This window comes from Atta cephalotes (genome assembly GCF_000143395.1).
Source record: "Atta cephalotes unplaced genomic scaffold scaffold00029, whole genome shotgun sequence".
NCBI lineage: Eukaryota > Metazoa > Arthropoda > Insecta > Hymenoptera > Formicidae > Atta > Atta cephalotes.
In genome coordinates, this window is record NW_012130093.1 from 2,602,172 (window position 1) to 2,622,296 (window position 20,125).

At 35.0% G+C, this 20,125-nt stretch overlaps 1 protein-coding gene across 1 annotated transcript in view; it reads right to left on the reverse strand.

Annotated features, from left to right (window-relative positions):
- LOC105620819 (prominin-like protein) overlaps positions 1–20,125 on the reverse strand; it is a 271,180-nt gene that overhangs the window by 173,780 nt on the left and 77,275 nt on the right. The window contains 3 exon segments of the mRNA XM_012202300.1: positions 281–292; positions 866–889; positions 973–1,094. Coding sequence (XP_012057690.1) covers positions 281–292; positions 866–889; positions 973–1,094 — 158 coding nt within the window.

A 20,125-nucleotide genomic window follows, 5' to 3' on the forward strand; every position in this document is an offset into this window, starting at 1 on the left:
TTTGTTTTATGTAACATCGTAAATTTTTTTCTTTCTTATGTTCGATAGAAAAACAAGTTTAGTGCAAATAATATCTAATAATAATGTGCTCTCAGAAAAAAATTCAATATACTTAATGTATACATATATCTAGCAAATATTTTTTACTCGTGCAACTTATAATTTGCAAAAATAATCGATTAATGAAAATAAATATATCTACAATATGTAAAACAATATGTAAAACAATATAAATACATATGAGTAAGAAAAAACTGCATGCTTTTGCTTTACAACTTACAGATGCTAGAAGCTATTTGTGGCAAGCATGGAATCAAATAAATTTATACAGTATCTGTCCTTCGCACACTAATGATCACACAATGTATCAGTAACTACAATATTCGATATTAATGAAGATATTTTGCAATAAATTACATTAAAGCGATAATCTAGAATATATTAAAATGTATCTGAATTTATTGCACTGATATGTCATGCATTATATTTTTATTTTTTTGTGATTAATTAATCTAAATATTTAATGATACTAATAATATAAAAATGGTGAAGCGAAAAAGATTATTAGATTTAATCGCTTCGATAAGATTCGAGACATTAGTGATTTTATTTTAAGAAGCCTTATTATGAGCAAACGAAAACCGAGGCAAGCTTTATACAAATCTACCGTTTCAATACATTAACAACCACTGTTTTCAATGCACTTAGAGACCTCGAGATAATATTTCCTTAAAATCAATGATGCCGAGGTTGCTAACAAAATCTCATTTCCTCTTCAAATATTCTTTTATACATCGAGGTCCGAAAGCATTTTTATTAAATTTCATTACATTGCAAAAGGTTTTCTTTTATTGTAAAATCATACCTTTGGAAAGTAACGGTCCATGTACTGCGTGTAAACAAGGAAATACTCGTAATTAACTGTAATTAGTTAAGGTAATTTACGATAAGAAATAACTTGAGTCTGTTTACCTTATCGAAGTCCACCTGTACTGACATTTGATTCACTTTGTAATCGTGCAGAACCCGTTGGCACTTGTCAGTCGTACATGCAGCCAGCGTGTGAAGAAGGTTTTTCTTAACACCACGAACAACTAAAGAAGTAATTTTATATTTTATTCATTTTGATATTCTTAATAAAATGCTTGTTATGTAAGTTAAGAAAAGTTTACTTATTTATTAAATATATCTATATGTAAGAATAGTTTACTTATTTATTGAATGTAATATATCTGCGTACATTTAAAAAATAATAGCTATACGAATATAATCAATATGAAATATTGATATGTAAACATAATTGATACTTTTAAAAATTTATTCAACTGAGTAATTAATTGTATTATCACACATTAGTGTATATATATCTTAAAAAAAATACAGTTACAGAAAAATTTAAAAACTATGTGTAAAATAAAAATAAAAATAAAATTTATTTCATAAAAAATTTTAATTAAATCGAAATAGTTAATCATTATATTTAAATGTTACTAATTACAAAGACATTCGTTTTTTCTTTATAAATTGTATTTAGTAAGAGAACCTATGTATTAATGCATATATATATATATATATATATATATATACATATATATATTGTATATGCGGTACATACAATATATATTTATGTGCAGGGTCAGGAGGAAAAGGAAGTGCATCACAGACCAATCACAGACGCTGGATCCGAAGGACAAAAGGGAAGAGCGTCACGGAAGAGAGGGAAGAAGTTTTGTTCTTTCTTTCTTTTACCCATTGTGATCTTATACTTATCATTTTATTCACGTTCTCTCTCTACTTTCTGTTGTATTCTCTACGTTCTTATCTTTTCGTTTTCTTATCTTTCGTTCTTTTCTTTTCATATGCGATTTTATGAAATAAATATGATATTTATTGTATGATTTTTTTTTGACTTAGCATTTATTTTAATTTAACGGTAAATATCCTGTTTAGGAGAGCCCTCTCCAATGACCTTGACATATGTTGTCAAAGTCATGATTTCCTACAAGTTGTAGTTACTCGTTAAAAAGTTATTAACAAAAAAGTTTGAAAAATAACCTTTAATTTCACCTGTATATTAGGTGTACAACTTTGCTTCCGCTGTTTTCCTATAGATGGCTTTAGCAGTAAGTGGTGGTCGAAATAAATAGATCATAAACGTCATACAATAAACTTGGGCATCTGTCAACATAATCCCATAGAAACATTAGTCGATTTGTGTCTGCATCATAAAGTTATTCTCGATTGAAAATGTCAGTTTACGAGCCAAATTCTCGTCATTTGCGGGAGGTTTTAATTTTTTGCATCAATATGAAGAAATCTGCGGCTGCGGCTCATCGAATGCTCTCAAATATGATGAGGCCGCTATTAGTGAAAGAACGTGTCGTAAGTGGTTTCAACGCTTCAAGAACGGTGATTTTGACGTCGAAGTCCGGCATAGCGGTGGAAGAGAAAAATTTTCGAAGATGCAGAATTGGAGGCATTACTTGAGCAAGACTCGTGTCAAAATCAAGAAGAATTAGCACGATCATTGGGAGTGACTCAACAAGCCATTTCAAAACGCCTCAAAGCCATGAGAATGATTCAGAAGCAAGGAAAATGGGTGCCGTACGAATTGAAGCCGAGAGATGTTGAATGGCGTTTGTTTGCTTGTGAACAGCTGCTTGAAAGGCAAAGACGGAAGAGATTTCTGCATCGCATTGTGACTGGGGACGAAAAATGGATTCATTACGATAATCCCAAGCGCAGAAAATCATGGGGAATTCCCGGCCATGCTTTCATGTCGACGGCCAAACCGAATATTCACGGCTCCAAGATCATGCTCTGTATTTGGTGGGACCAGCTCGGCGTAGTGTATTATGAACTATATTATGAACTAAAACCGACTGAAACAATCACAGGCGATCGGTATCGAACGCAATTGATGCGTTTGAGCCGAGCATTGAAAGACAAACGGCCGCAATACAACGAGAGACACGATAAAGTGATTTTGCAACATGACAATGCTCGATGCCCATGTTGCGAAAGTGGTCAAGACATACTTGGAAACGTTGAAATGGGAAGTCCTACCCCACCCGCCGTATTCTCCAGACGTTGCTCTGACTATCACTTCGATCAATGGCACACGGCCTGGCTGACCAGCACTTCCGGTCTTATGAAAAAGTAAAAAATTGGATCGATTCGTTGTTTGCCTCAATTGGATAGCCTCAAAAGATGACCAGTTTTTTCGACGCGGGATTCGTACGCTACCCGAAAGATGAGAGAAAGTAGTGGCCAGCGATGGACAATACTTTGAATCATAAATGTATAACCAGTTTTTTACAATAAAGTCTCGAATTTCGGAAAAAAACGGCGGAAGCAAAGTTGTACACCTAATATAATGTTATAAACTATTCTATATCCTTCGTTTGCTTATGTAATGATTTTTCACGTGAAAGTGCAAACGGTGCGCCTCTCAACAAAGGAGAGGTGGGGTGGGAATCGCTTCGCATGGAAGTGCGTCTTTAAGCAGGGAGGAAGATGAGAAGCGTCTTTAAGCAGGGAGGAAGATGGTGAGAGTCGCTTCGCATGGATAGTCATAAAATATATTTTAAAACAGGAAATTTTGTTCTATTGGGAATACAAATCAGTTCGGTCTGTTTCCCTAAAGATGGCTCCAGCTGTTGTGAATGGTTCATAGTGACAGCTGATTTTGGCGGTTTCAGAGAGGTTAAACATCTACTAATAATATTCAGTTTATATCGCTTTGAATTTCATATAAAACCTTGATTTTTACTGTGTTTGAAATGTCGAATTTTGTATTAATCAAGCAACATTTGCGGAAGGTTTTGATTTTTTATTTTAATTGGAAGAAAAGTGCGGCCGAAGCCCATCGAATGCTTGTCGAAGTTTATAGTGACACTACTCCAACTGATAAATCATGTAGGGAATGATTTCGACGTTTCAAGGATGGAGGTTTCAGCGTTGAAGACAAGCCTCGTTCTGGACAGCGAAAAAAATTCGAAGACAAAGAATTAGAGGCATTACTCGAAGAAGATCAGAGTCAAATGCAAGAGGAGCTTGCAGAATCATTGAAGGTAACTCAACAAGCCGTTTCTGTACGATTGAGAGCCATGGGAATGATTCAAAAACAAGGAAATTGGGTGCCTTATGAACTGAAACCGAGAGACATTGAAAGGCGATTTTTCACTTGCGAACAGCTGATTCAAAGACATCAAAGAAAAGGTTTTTTGCATCGGATTGTGACTGGAGATGAGAAGTGGATATTCTACGACAACCCCAAGAAAAAAAAATACTACACTAAACCCGGTCAATCGTTGCCATCGACCTCAACATCAACACCATGACCGAACATTCATGGTTCGAAGAATCATGCTCTGTATCTGATGGGATATCCCCCAAAAGGGTCTTATTTAGTATGAGCTGCTGAAACCTGGCAATTCCATTATCGATATCGGCTACAATTGATTCATTTGAGCCGTGCATTGCGAGAAAAACGGCCGGAATACGAACAAAGACATGATAAAGTTATTCTTCTTCATGACAACGCTCAGCCTCATGTCGTTAAAATCGTAAAAAAATATTTAGAAACGCTCAAATGGGATGTTTTACCGCACCCGTCATATTCTCCGGACATTGCTCCTTCTGATTACTGGTTATTCCGAAGGATGTAGCAAGTTCGGTTCACTTCTTTCGCAGAAATCGAAAATTGGCTTCAAAAGTGGATCGCCTCCAAAGACGAGTCATTTTTTCGAGATGGATTCGAAAATTGCCTGAGATCTGTTCATTCATTTTGTTTTGAAATAAATTTTTGAACACAAAAAAACGGACCGAACTAATTTGTATTCCCAATATATAGTGAAAAAAGACATCATTTTTCAAATTTTCCTTCTTAATAATCTTTTAACGAGAAACGAGCGATGGCTAAAACCTTGAAAGTTATTCAGAGTCATCATCTTGACAGTATATATCAAGATCGTGGTCATTGGAGGAAACACTCTTGAACAGGATATTTATCAATTTAGCAACTAATTATAATAATTTTAAACAATATTACAAATAGCCAAATAACACGAGCGCTCCTAAGTATCGAACCATTATTAAACTATTATTGAATAGCTATCGAACATACTTATTAAATCGTCATATTTCTATTGAACAGCTATCATTATTGATAGATTCTTAATTGAAGGGCTGAATTCTATAATATTCTATAATATACGTTATAATTCTATAATATACGTTATAATAATATACGTTATACGGGATACACGTAGATTTCGCGGTAAATATTGTCAGCAAGGCTAATTTTGGACACTCTAATTTTTTCAATTTTGATGATTCTTGTAAAAAATTTTATAGCGCATCTTTTTTGTGTTTTGACTAAATTGGCAATTTTTGTTTTCAAGTTGTAAAATAAAAAATATATTTATTCAATTTCATATTTTTATATTCAACTCGTTATATCTCAGCTAAATATGAATATTTTTCTTTGAAACTTTCATAGAATAAACTTTAACATGTTTTCCGAAATAAAGGATACATAAAATATTTTCGAAATATTTCTCATCGCACTCACGAGTGTAGTGCAACTTCGTTGTGCGTTCACGATTAATATTCTTTAAAATTTTCACTAATAATTTATTTTAAACTCAAAATTAATAGAAAATATTTCGATATTTATACAGTTTTCAGTTGCAATATCGTGCAATTAGGCGCCAAGCATGAGTGAGCGTTCTTTTGTGAAAATAACCAAAATTTTACCCAAAATATATTATGTGATGGCTGCAAGTACTAGCACAGGCAACTCAATATATAGGCGCTTACAGTATAGAATCCAGCACGCGCCAATTTTCTCGCGAATACTTTGCGGCACCACCTTTCTCGCGGACCGCGAATCGCAAGTACTGCGACTCAACTTCAGAGAGCTGGCGCGACAACCTGTATTATAGATTCGTCCGGCGGGAGATATAAGGCCTCGCCAAAGCGAAGTTAAATTGCTCAAGGCGATTCCTAGAGATACTAAATAGTATCCTGAATCATTGCAAAGCTGCCTCGATCATCGAGACTAGCAAGGATGCTGACCGGCACAGGAGCAGCATGGCTGACTACCGGCGGAAACGCAGCAGCGATGGCGAAGATCAGCAATCCAATGGAAATGTTCCATCACAGGAAAAGCGGCGCAGCAACAGTCAGTGGAGGAGCAGCCGGTCCCAGCAGAGAGACGATCACGCATCGTGGCAGAGAAGGTGCAACTCGGTAGGCGGAGACTAGTCTCGGTACCGGCAACATTGCACTCACCAGTGAGATGGAAGCTGCTGCCACAAGAGATCGCGCCACAGCGACTGACGAGGCCTCCACTATACCTGCTGAGCATGTGACAGCAGGCAGCGCAGAGACACATCACCGAGCTTTCTGTGTTCACGGCGATATCTCTGCTGCCAGCGACTCCATCTGCCGTGATCTCTCTGATGACGACAACATTGACGAAGGCAACAACGTGGACACAAACCACGAACGAATAAAAGGAACCACCAAGACTTTGCATCGTAGAACTGTCACCATATACACCGCCAAGGACATCGTCAGCCTTGCGGAAGAAAGTACGATTTGCTGTGTCCGAGAACCTCTACACTGGAAAGGACCAAAACAGCAACGACTGTTGAAATCCCACAAAGTGGACGCGCTGTGAACCGCGGATCCAATACCGCACTTATTGCGGTTGTCTACCGCATACAAATGGCCCTTTTCAGGGCTACCACAAACTGTATATAAACTGCCTTTTTCAGGACCAACATATTCTTTAATACATTATTGATAGATTGTAAATATATCGTAGTTAATCGGATCCACCAAGACTAGATTTAGACCTGACAATACCTCGTCTTTACTGCAAATCTACTCCTAACGCTTAGCGGGCAGTAAAGGTCGATACCGACGACTGGCTGGCATGCCACTACAAACACATTCACGTCGTTATATACTAGAAAGAATTGCCGATAGCTCTGATAACTAACTGTTCAGCTCCAATAATGATAGAGAGGACGGTTCGTGGCCGAGAACGGAGGATATTTTGGAAGACGAATAGAAGACGATTGCAATAAACACACAGAAATTAATAACAAGAAATGACAAATATATTCTATCAATCTACAAGACTTACTCGTATACACATTCGTTAAAGTCGTAGCATTGATATGCGATAGGAAAGCGTCAAAGTAGCATCACAATGTTTCCTCATCATCAAGTTTTCGATAGCACGACAGTGAACAGAGAAAGTTCTCGGCAGCACGAGTTCATAAAAGAGCAATTCTTACGCTATCACATAAGGTAATTAAATAATTCGATCACCAAGATAAGAAGGTGGTTTTTGTATTGTAATAAATATGGCACGACTTTAAACTCGACCGCGAAGATTTCAAACAATTTTAACGGAGCAAATAATGTAATATAACGAGCAGAAATCAAGCAAAAACGAATTTATAAATATAATTTCTCTGTATTTATCAATACTAACAATGTTTCGAACGGATCCTTCTTCAGTACATATAAACTCTCTCAAAATTGTAAATCAAGCCATATGGTAAAAATCCTATCTTATGTGAAATTCAGTCAAAGACTCTTCATGTTCAAGTGATAGTCATCAGGAATACGATATAAAAAGCAGAAGCTTGTATATACATTTTAATATGATTAAACGCATGTCTTTCGATAAAGCACTCAGTGTGAAAAAAATGTTTTTGGGTTGGGATGTGTTACCTCATCCGTCATATTGTCCAGACCTGGCTCTTTTAGATTTCCATTCATTTCGGACCATACAGCATGACCTTGCTGAGCACTTCATTTCGTATGAAGATAGAAAAAATTGGCTTCAGCACTGGATTGTTTCAAAAGAACCGGAATCTTTTATCGCGGAATCCACTTATTACATGAAAAGTGGAAAAAGGTAATATTGACAATGGGCACTACTTTAAATAAATTCCTGTTCTTCCTATTTCTCATAAAACATAGATAATTATTTTATAAAAAAAAACGGCGGAAACTTATTCAAACATCAATATAAATAAAATTAATTGAAAATGTATACATATACTGCGATATATTAGAGTATCTCTTTGATGATATTTAAAAAAAATAAAAAATGATAAATTATTTTTTTGTTGCTATCATTAGTAGCAATGGTAGCATAAATATCTCTGCTATCCTATGTCTGGAGGCTTGCTTATTTGACAATGAGATAATATAAGTGTGGCGATTATAAGCGCCAGTACCACAGACAACCCGTTCTACGACTTCTTGTAAGACAGAATCTTGCCACACGCTGATTTTCTCAAGAATACTTCGTGGGGCCAAGTTTCTCACGAGCGCTCACGGATCGCGAATAGCGAATACCGCAACTCAGCTTCCAGGGAGCCGCTGCAATGATCAAATGCTTACAATTTTCGTCTAGTAGATGGATATAAGGCCCGCTGAAGCAAAGGGTCGCTCAGGAGATTTCCCGGCATACATCAGAGTAGTATCTTGACTGTCAAGCTGACTCGCTTAACGAGATTGGCCACTGCTGGCTACAGCATGTGCATTAGCAGCAGAGGCACAGCAAAACTCAGCGGCAGCACTAATGGAGGCGCAGCACCATTCAGTGGCAGTGAGAGCGCAGCACTACTTGGTCTAACAGCAACAGCAGCGAAAGCTCAGCTCAGCTTACTAATAGTAGTAACGGAGATGCAGCTTACCAGCCTACCAGCAGCAGTAGCAGAGACGCTGTCTAACAGTAACGGCAGTGAAGGTGCAGCTCGAGCCGACAGTAGCAGTAAAGGCTAAAAAATCCAGAAGTCCCATGGCTATTAAGGCAGTCGAGGATCCTACTTCCGCAAGCTCTTATCAAATTTTTCAGAACTGTCACAAATTGCAATCAAACGGCCCTTTTCGGAGGCCGTTCCTTCCCCCTCCCCCTCCCCCCAATTAGTCGGAATAACATTTCCAGTCTTACGGAAACGTTAAACAATACGATGGATTAATGACCAATTCTTCTGTTTTCCATCATCCGCAAGATTTGTGCAAAATGCCCTTAATAATAAATAGCCTTTTACCCAAATTTAACATCTTTTTTACATTTAAAAAACGTCACATCTTTTACCTTCAAAATAATAACTTTTTTAAAACATGTGTAACTATACTATTTTTTTTTAAAGTACATCATTTAAAGAATACTAGGCTAAAACTGTATTTGAAAATATTATAAATTTAAAAAGTTATGATTTTTTTTAAGTAAAAAAGCACATTTTCCGAACTTAATGATTACAATTTTTTTTTAGTGTTAAAATTAAATTTTTCACTAAAATTGTTCCATTTCTTTAAAGGATGAAATTATATACTGTAGGTTTTAGTCGATCGTTATTATTCGTTAAAAAATTATTAACAAAAAAGTTTACCAATAAAATTTAACTTTTGGACACAATTGTGCTCCGATGAAACAAATTCCCTGCAAAATATTTTCTTATATTTCTTATATAACTTTTGTGTTTTTAGAGTAGAGAATTTGTGTCTTTAAAAACGAAAAATTTGTGTTTTAAAGCAAGAAAATTGTGGAATAATTATTGCAAAAAGATTAAACTTCGCCAACGACATATGTCAAGGTCAAGATCATTGAAGGATAGTCTCTTATACTAATAAAGTCTCTTATACTTTAATAACTAATAAATTCTCATTTGAAAAACCGATTACTAATATAGAGTCAAAATTATATGAAATTAATATAAATGATTATGACTTATGAATTTGATAAAATGATATTTGATTTTTCAATTCCAAATGATAAATGGTTCATTAATTTAACGAATTATAATATACTAGTGGAAGTCCAATGTTTATTGTAATTAGGAGATTTTGTCTGTCTCCCCGAAATATCGGTAATTATTAAATATGTTAAACACATAGAAAATAATTTAAATAAATTAAAAATAAATGATGAGTCTGTTGCTAGAAATCAGATGCTTTCATTACTGTTGCAAATAAAGTGCAATTAAAAAAGATTTAAAGTCATATAATTATGTTTTGTCAGCTCTATGAAGACAAAAGAATTTGTAAACGACAACTCACAAATTCTTTTTACTAGAACTAACAAGGACAAAGAACAACATAGTTGTAATAATTGATAGCACGGATGTGATTAAAATGGAAACATTATTATCTAATTTTAATAATTATCTAATTTTAATAATTACGTTGAATTAAGTAGGAATCCAATTAATAAAATGTTAACTGAATTAAAATCTTTGTTGAAAGTATGGAAGCAGCATGAATATACAATATATCACAACTTACTTATAATTTTTTAAATTCTACAAATACGATTCTACCGAGAGTGTACGGTTGCCAAAAATTCATAAGCAGAACAATCCTTTACTATGTTATCTATTGGAAATCCATTACATAATTTAGTGAAATTATTATATAAAATTTTAAAGTCCAATTTAAAAAGACCTTATGGAAATGTAAAAAATAACTTTCAATTAAAGTTAAAGATTTGGCGAACCGAAGATTACTTTGCTACGTTTACGAAGATACTACGTTTATCCCTTCTGTCGCTTTTTACTAATGCTCATTGAGCTAGCAATTAAAATAATAGAACCGGTGGTGTTATATACAGCAATCTATAAATGTACCAAAAAACGAATTTTTTAAGGGTTTCAATTTGATTCTTAATTCCACGTGCTTAATTCCACGTGTTTAATGGGAAATATTATAAATAATCTTTTGTTATCGATGGAATCTTCTCTATCTCCCAAGTCGCTGACTTAGTTATGCAAGAATTAAAGAAGATATCTATTGAGAGCTTACCTTTTGACTATATTTTTATGTCAGATATGTAAATGACATTGCTATTGCAACACAATCAAACAATATTAAACACTTTTAATAGTTTTCATCCTAAGTTGAACTTTACAGTTAAAGTAGGAGAGGATCATTTAGATTTTCTTGATGTTATTTTAATGAATAATGAACAGAGTTTAATTTTTTACTGGTATTATAAATTTACTTTTCTTAATTTTTAATTTCGTGTCATCCAATGTCGTAAGGTAGAATTACCACCATTATAAGATTAGTAGATAGAGTGATTATGCTGTCACATCCGGGCTTTCATAAAAAGAAATTAGATTTAATTATTAACATTCTTCTTAACAATGGATATCTTTTAGACAATGGATATCTTTTATTTTCAATCATATAAAAAATAGACTACGTGTACAGTTTGATCATCTTAGAAGAGTCTCAACAAATAATAAACAGTTATTAGCAAACAAATAAATTAATAAAATTTTTATTAACATTCTTCTTAACAATGGATATCTTTTAGACAATGGATATCTTTTATTTTCAATCATATAAAAAATAGATTACGTGTACAGTTTGATCATCTTAGAAGAGTCTCAACAAATAATAAACAGTTATTAGCAAACAAATAAATTAATAAAATTTTTTTTACTATTCCGTACGTTTCTTCGATTGGATAAATTTAAAAGATTTTTCAAAAATAATTGTGCGATATTTTTGACTTACATGGGAATGAACAAATTAAGTTCATTCATAAAAGTACAAAAGAATAAATTACCATCATTGTTTCGTTCTAATGTAGTATATAAAATAAATTGCCTAAATTGTAATGCTATTATATAGTTCAATATTACGGATATAAATACTGAATAGTAGCGGATTCAAAGTAGAACCTTGAGAATCAGAAAGAACCTGTGAGAAAGCCTTTTTCCATCACAAATATATATCTTTCGAAGATTAGGTTGCCGATAAATTTTCTCATCCTGACCGGGATCTCTCTTTGAGGTCATCGAGAAGAATGGACGGGATGACATTGTCGAACGCAGTTCTCGAGAAAAGCGCAGATAGTAATCTTGTTAACAACGAATCCACTGTAAATATAATTAGTCAAAATGAGGTTATCAGCGCAAGATCGATCGGTTCTAAAATCCTGGAATTTAGCTTGGAGCCATGAGCTTGGATGTCATGAGCTTCCACGAACCACCATAAACGAAGATATACGATTTTTTCCAGGATTTTCAGAAAGTAGAAGATGAGATAAGCCGAAGCCACCAGGCTTGAGGATGAACACAACTAGCGATTCAAGCCAAGATTTCAGAAAGGTATTGTTGTTTAAGATTCTATTGTTTAGAGATAGCAGATGTTCCAGTTGGTTAGGAGAGAAACTCTTAATAATTTGATAATCTAAATGGTCCAAGCCGGTCTGAGTTTTAGGTTAGAGAGCACCGCTCGAAGCTTCTCGAGATTCACTGGAGCATTTAGAGGAGTATATGGGTCTTGCGAGATCCTCAGTTTGCATGTCGGGTAAGGATTTCAGACTGCCATCGTTGCAAAAGGCCGAATTTAACAAAATAGAATAGAATTTAACAAAAACTTTTCTGAAGAGGTTTTTTTCGTTTTTTGAATTATCTGTATTAAGTCCCGTTTTTTAGAGGCTTTAATGAGTCCCCAAATATGAAATGTGGGTGTAGATCAGTTAATACATAATTTCTATCAACTTTTCCTTTTAATCGCCTTCAAGGTGTGAGTACTTTGGACAGCAATTTTTTTGTATTCTAGTTACTGTAGTTAGGAGAATGGTTAAAATTACGAAGGATCTCTTGTTTTTTCTCAACTGCATCTCAAGCCGCGTCGCACTCCACCATCACGGCGGAGGAAATCTCCAGGCTGGAATAGATCGTGGGAAGGCTGATCCTTGAGGAATTGTAAATATCATTTTTACTATTAGGTTATTTTTATTATTAGGGTATTTTTATTATTAGGATATTAAATCATTGATCATATAGCTCCGCTCCCGAGAGCGGACTCTCTTTTGGGTTGCTAAGGGAACGAAACAAAATAGTTAAAAGAAGAGTTTCTTGAGCTCTACCAAACTTAATGTTATACAAAAATGTTGCTTTTTTGCTTGAGCTACCAATCTTAAAGGTGATTAGGAAGTGATCACTTCCCCATGTATTTCTGAGAGACGTATCGAAATAAGAGATCGCTAAGTTAGGAAATGCCCAGAAGAAATCTATAACTGAAGGTCGGAAGTCAGGAGATAGCGGTAGTGTGGGAAGTTTGTTCCCGATATTAATTAAATTGAAGTAATTAGTTTTGATTAGCGAGTTGCCTGTGAAGTCAGAATATCCCCATGAGATGTAGTGAGGAAATCTCCTATAAACAAGGCTAAAGAATAGGAGTTTAAAATTTCTAAGATACGCTGAAAGGTTGTAACAGATGTAGGACGCCCAGGATGCCTGTATACGTTAATAACCACAAGGTTAATTATCGACTTCCAATAACAATTTCTGTTAGTTCTATTAAATGATGACAGTAGTCTCGCACATCCATGATCGTGAAACGTATATGATTCTTAACAATAATATACATTCCCCTATCACACTTCTCAGGACCTAATATGTCTTTCCTAATGACATCCCTGTCGGAAATTCCTAATAGATCCACATAAAAAAAAACATCCATAGGTTGAATATGTGCTTTCGAAATTATAATTCCTCATAAGTCCAGTGCATATTCAGATTCGCAAAAGCAGATATGAATCGATATAAAACATATCCACATTTACAATTATATACGTATATAATGAATATCCGCATGAGGAATTATCATTTCAAAAGCACATATTCAGCTTGTTAGAAACGGATACACAAATGCATGCAGATACGAGCATTTAACATTTATCCGCATCTGCGAATATAAAATATATTCGCATTTATGAGAAATTATGATTTCAAAAGCACATATTCAACCTATTAAAAAAGGATACATTTTTTAAATGGATCTGTCAGGAATTTTCATCAGAGTACTTTACTTTGATGAAAATTCCTAATAGATTCGTATAAAAACAGTTAAAAAGCTGGTAGAATAATCTGATTTGCGTAAGACATTTTATAGGACTTTGTGGCGTTTTCTTTTTGTAAGAAACATATCCCTCTCTTGGCAGCGCGTATTACGCACAGCGGATTTCTGTAGTTATAATCCAATGGAGATATATTAACATATTAGCTTAAGCTTTTGCGTAAGAAAAACCTGCTTTGGTTTGCAACTTATATGTATCAGATAATGATATATATTAGTAATCCGTCCATAATTGTAAATATCATATCCATTTGCATTTATACGCAATATTGATCTATAGGATTCTGTCTGCTACTACGGAGATTTCTGTTTCTGGATATTATGTACACATAGAATGTTAATGATATTTATCTGTAATTACAGATATCGTCTATTCATCTGCACCTGTATGTTGATCTATAATAGATGCAGATGAATCCGGTATCCGTAAGTACGGATAGATACTGTCAACATCTGATGCATACACAATCCAGAAACAGGAATTATAGTTGCAAACAAATTCCTATAGATCAACATTGCACACAGATGCAGATACATACGGTATCCATAATTGCGGATAAATATCATCAGCATTCAATGCATACAGATTGCATCCTATATAGATAGAAACAGGCAAGTTTTTCTACTGCAAAAACCTGTAGATGCTAATATGCTGACAGATCTCCATTAAATACAATTACATTTTCTGTCTGCATTTGTAGATATATTGTAATAGTTGCTTACAGAAACGTAATAAAAATTGAATATTCTCTTCAAACAGCGGATATTTGTTAAAATTCATTAGAAGTTCTATCTGTTCTAATTGTTCTGATTGTTTCTAATGGAAATTTTTAAGGACAATAAGCTTGTAAATCAGAAAAGCACTGCAGTTATGTACGTGTGCCAACTGCTACTCTGCTAAAGTGCTTTAGTTCATCTTCCTTCAGAGGTTTGCTCTTTCTGAATCTCAGTCAAGTAGTTCACGTATCACTACTAACGAAGATGCAAATGCATATAAATAATAATAAAGCGCTAATGTTGGTTTAGACAGAAACATGATCGTAAACTGCGGCTAGATTTCAGTATCTAACAACGTCGCCTAATAGAAATCGATAAATCTTGCATCCACAGATATAATTACAATCCGCAATCTTTCAAAGCGTGCCATTGCAGATAAATTTTATACACGATGCGCATAAAAACGTATGACGATTATTCGCTATATATTACATTTTCATGCTCATATCGGCTGTTTGCAAATGCATAAATGTATAAATTGTGACATAATTCCGCAAATTCCAACACCGCACTTTTCCTCTTAAGCATGAAACTAAAACGATGATTTTTTTTTCCAGCGCTTTGCACGAGCGATCAAATCAAATTGGGCAAAGAATTTTCGAAGAGAAGCACTCCCGTCGAACGTGTCTGGTTTTAACTTAATGTTTGTTTCCCCATGAAGAGAAACACACGATTCGTGCCATTTCCACCGCCCGGTAAAATTGCGTGACAGTATTGCCATTTTTAATACAAATGTATTTTTTTATTATATTTTGATCTATTTTAGTATGTCATTATAAAATACCTTAAATCTATTACATTTTCTTGATTGATCCAATAATCGCTTTAAGCTTTAAGATAAGAAATCATACATCATTTGTTCTTCTCATTAAGAAATTTCCTAATTACGTTACATTAAATGATTTGGAAGCTCTTAATTTAGAGTGGAGATTATTATCAGAATATAAAAAAAATTGTCACATTTTGAAGAACCTGAACCATTTTGGATAGAAGTAGGTAACAAAAATAGGAAATGAAATGGTTTTCTCAAAATTATTCAAATTTGTTAAAGCAATATTATCTCTACTTCGTAGTAGTGCAACAACAGAGCGTATTTTTTCTAATCTTAATCTGATAAAAACTAAACTCAGAAATAGATTGCGTATACAATCATGTAATACTCTTTTGTATGCCAAAGAAATCTTAAACAATACAGAGTGTTATACATGAAAGCCTTCACAAGAAGTATTGAAATAATTTTCAAGGCATACTTTCACAAATAACAATGAAAATAATGATGAGATATTAAAATAGTTTTGTTTGTATACATAATAGACAATATGACTATAATTAATGTGATCTAAGTCTTTATTTCAAAAGGCTACCGTTTATTGCAATACATTAATATAATATTATGTTTTATTTTAAAAGGCTACCTTCTGTTGCAATATATTAATATTAATATATATTAATATTATATTAATATTATGATAAATTTAGTTAAGCGAGTATTAATATATGTGTACGTATGTATATATGTTGTATGTGATACGATATATATATATATATATACTATATATATATATACGTATAAATGTATGTGTGTGATAAAAATCTCTTTTTATAAGCTAAAAAAAATATTTAAACTTTATTTTATCGAAATTATAATAAAACAATATTATTAACTATATTAAAATGTAAATCAAATTATAAATAAAATACATATTTATACATACAGATTGAAAAATGTATGTACATATGTATTATAAATACATGTTTAAATCAATAAGAAGTATTTATTTGTATCTATATCTATTTTATTTCATGCTTTTTCTTTTTTTTTTTTAGTACATTTATGATCCTAGTGTACTAGATGTTACATGTTACATGTTATCACCAGGTGTTAATACATTTTAAATTTTCGTCGCGGCAACACTGGTGTAACATCGCGATCACACGTAAAATTTCCGTTATCGAAAGGACTTATCTGAGCGAAGTTTCTTCCGTAGCCGCTGGATTTCAGTCGCGTTGTCATGCAGAAGTCTATGTCAGACTGCGAGTGCGCACGCGTTTTGTCATCTGTCTGATATTTCGCACGATTGAGTCAATATTTTCACGCTTTTTCATTGCGAGGCCGTTTCCTGGTCTCACTTATTATTGTCCTATCTCAGCCGTATTCGCGTACTTAACAATCCTTTTTCTTTCATTTTCTGCCGCGGTCAATATACCGGGCGGCATGGGCGGGACATTAAAGGGCCTTTCGCCTTTCTCTATTCCCCTCTGATCCCCCCCTCCCTAATCTAACAATCTTCTCAAAACCCGCGATATCAATTCTTCTTATGCAATTTGATGAATTCTGCAACGTGCAAGCGCTTTAACATCTCTTAATTCAAACTCAATCGTCAATGCTGGAAACGATGTTGCATCATCGCACAACAGCGATTTTAATTTACCATAATCGCTCTTTTACAAGCTTCTAAGAGCGCAGATCAAATAGTTGTGAATGAAACTCGACTGGGTGACTCTCAGCTGATAAATACTGGTGGAAGATGACGTGTAAATGAAAGATCTTCAGGGTATTCTCTTCACTGAAAATGGCAGTCCTAATCAGGGCAAATCTAACTGTAAAAGAAGTTGTAGTACTGGGGATGATCCTCCTCCAAGGCGCAAAAGACATCGCTTACAAGTAAGAATGTCAATACTATCAAGTCGCTTTCCCAAGCGTGGGGACCGATACTTGACTTCCGATGGAGGTTTTTTGTTGTGCATGTCTTTGTCTCAGATACAAAGAAAATTCTTTCCATGAAATTCTAAATTATCACGCAAATAGTTCGGAATGATATCATTTGTATGAAAAAGATCCGTCACGGAAAAATTTCAGTTGAAATGCTCTCAGCTTCAGCAGCCAATCCGACTCTTAGACCTCATAACCTATAAGCATATATTCCTACCTATTGTATTCTTCAGATCGATGTGATTCGTGACGTTCCCCCAGAATCAGCAATGAAGAGTTTCAATGGGACCTTAAAACCCCAAGGAAAAATTATCAGCGCCCAGCGCATGAATCGCACTTCTCAAGGGAAAACGGAATTCCATCACGCTCAATATGTATCAATTTGCCATTCTGTGTTTGTCACCCCCTACGTATCGAAAGTCAAAAAGTGCTATTCCTGCTTTAGAGCTGGCTACATTAAGAACAATTGCAATAGCAATTCCCAAGATGTATGATTTGCGGAAACATCCCCCACGTGAACAACTCTCCCTCTGAATAATATACCTTCAAGATGTATTAACTGCAACGATAACCATTTCGCCAACGACCCTAAATGCCCATCATCAAACAGAAGATAATTATCAATGTTGTGGCGGAAAATATTCCACTTATCGAAGCCAGGAAAAAGGTTCAGTTCTATGGCTTATAATTTGCGGATCCTTTTGCGGATTCCAGGCCATATGCCGCTAATTTTCCTCCTCTCCGCACTCCCCTCAAATAATTCCTCTTTTCCTTCTTCCTTTCCTATTCTTTTTAATAGATTCGCGCCCTTTCTCCCCACCACCATCATCTTCTCCCTTCCTTTCTAGTGCAGCACAAGGCAAATCTCCTTCCTCTTCTTCTTTTTCTCCCTTATCTTTCACCTTAAACAGAGTTTTTCACTTTGGCACTAGACCTGTGTCTTCTTCACGTGGCAAGGCAGTCATCTACATCTAACTCACAATCGCGCCTATCTTATCCAACTATTCTCTCTTCGAAAGATACCTCCCCTCTTATTTCGCTGCAGTGATCATTAGCGATTTCAACATTGATCTGAACCGAACTTCCTTTGACTCCGGCTTTTGCGTGATTTTTGCTCAAGTAATCATCTCTTCATCATTCCATTTTTTAACATACATCACACTTCTTCCTCTTATTCCTAGATCGATCACTGTTTCATAAGACACCAATTACTACTCTTCTCTTACAATCAGCATTCTCTTTTCTTTCTAATGATCAAATTGAAATTTCCCTTAACCTCCTCACTTTCCGACTTCCACCGCGCATGATAAGCGTCAGGAACTACTCAAAATTCGAGACCTTGAGACTTACCACAAAACATTACGTTCTCTTGACTAGCATTACCCTAGCCTGTACAGTCGATGAAAAAGTTGCAATCCTAAGCACTTATCACAGATATTCATCATCTACAATCATTTATAGTTAAAAGGCCATCGGTCCTTTGGCTATATGCATACCCATTTAAGAATGGATTCAGGCTAGAAATATGGCCAGGCATAAGCTTCGTCTTCATCCTTCTCCCGAGAGATGGATGAAGTTTTTTCGCAATTTGCGCAATGAAATCAAGCAGATAATAGCTAACGCCAAAAATAATTATATTTCTAATCGTCTACAGCTTGCTCCTAGTTCTGCACGCCTCTGATCGGAATTACACTCGCTTACTATTACTAACTCCAAACTATGGAGAGCCGGAGGTCTCTCTCAATTAGCTTAATCTCTTCTTTACATTTTCTCATCTTCCTACTTTTCCTCCTCCTCGTGATCCCCGCAATCAATTCTGCGTTTCGTTTCATGCTACATTCTCTTCAGCTCTTTTGTCTTCTTCCATCTTTTATTCTTCCTCTATTGCCGATCCTGACCTTAGTGCTGCTCTTCGAAAGTGCTCTTCTAATTCTGTTGGACTTGATGGTATAAACTTTTCTTATCCTCGATAGTCTCCCAGTCACTTTTCATAGCATTCTCGACATATTTAATTGCTCCTTCAATTCTTCTATCTTTCTTTCTGCGTGGAAACAATCGCGTATAATTCCTCTTCTCAAAATCAAAAACCCTTTATCTCCTTTTTATTACCGTTCTATATCATTGCTCCTCTCCAAGATGTTCGAGCGTATCGCCTTTGATACTATTCCGCCACCTCTCTATAAACACTTTCCTAGATCCTCTTTAGTCCGGTTTTCGAACTGGCTGCAGCACTCAGACTGCTCTTGTTGACGAACAACATAAGATTGGCCGATGATAAAAGAATAGTTATCTTGCTTGTTCTATTTGACTTTACAAAGATTTTATTTTATTTTCGACTCTATTCCCTACAATCGTATCCTCTCCATGCTTAATACCTTCAGACTTTCCAAGTCTGTCCTAGCTGGTTATACTCTTATCTCTCAATGTGTGCGGACGTTTTTAATGTATGCGCGGCTCCAACAGTGCCTTTTCGTCCTGGGAGTCTGTCTCGGCAAGGCTCCTTGATCCACTATTATTCTCTCTTTACCTCAACGACTTGAGACGCTCGTTAATTCACTGTAAATATCTGTTATATGCGAATGACCTCCAAATTTATTACCATTTGCCTCCAGCTGACCTTGGGAAGGTTGTTGGGAGGATTCAGAAGGATGGCGCGATAAAGACCTAGGCTCGGTACAATGGTCTCAGGCTCAATGCTAGTAAGACGGAGGCTGTTTCTTGGCA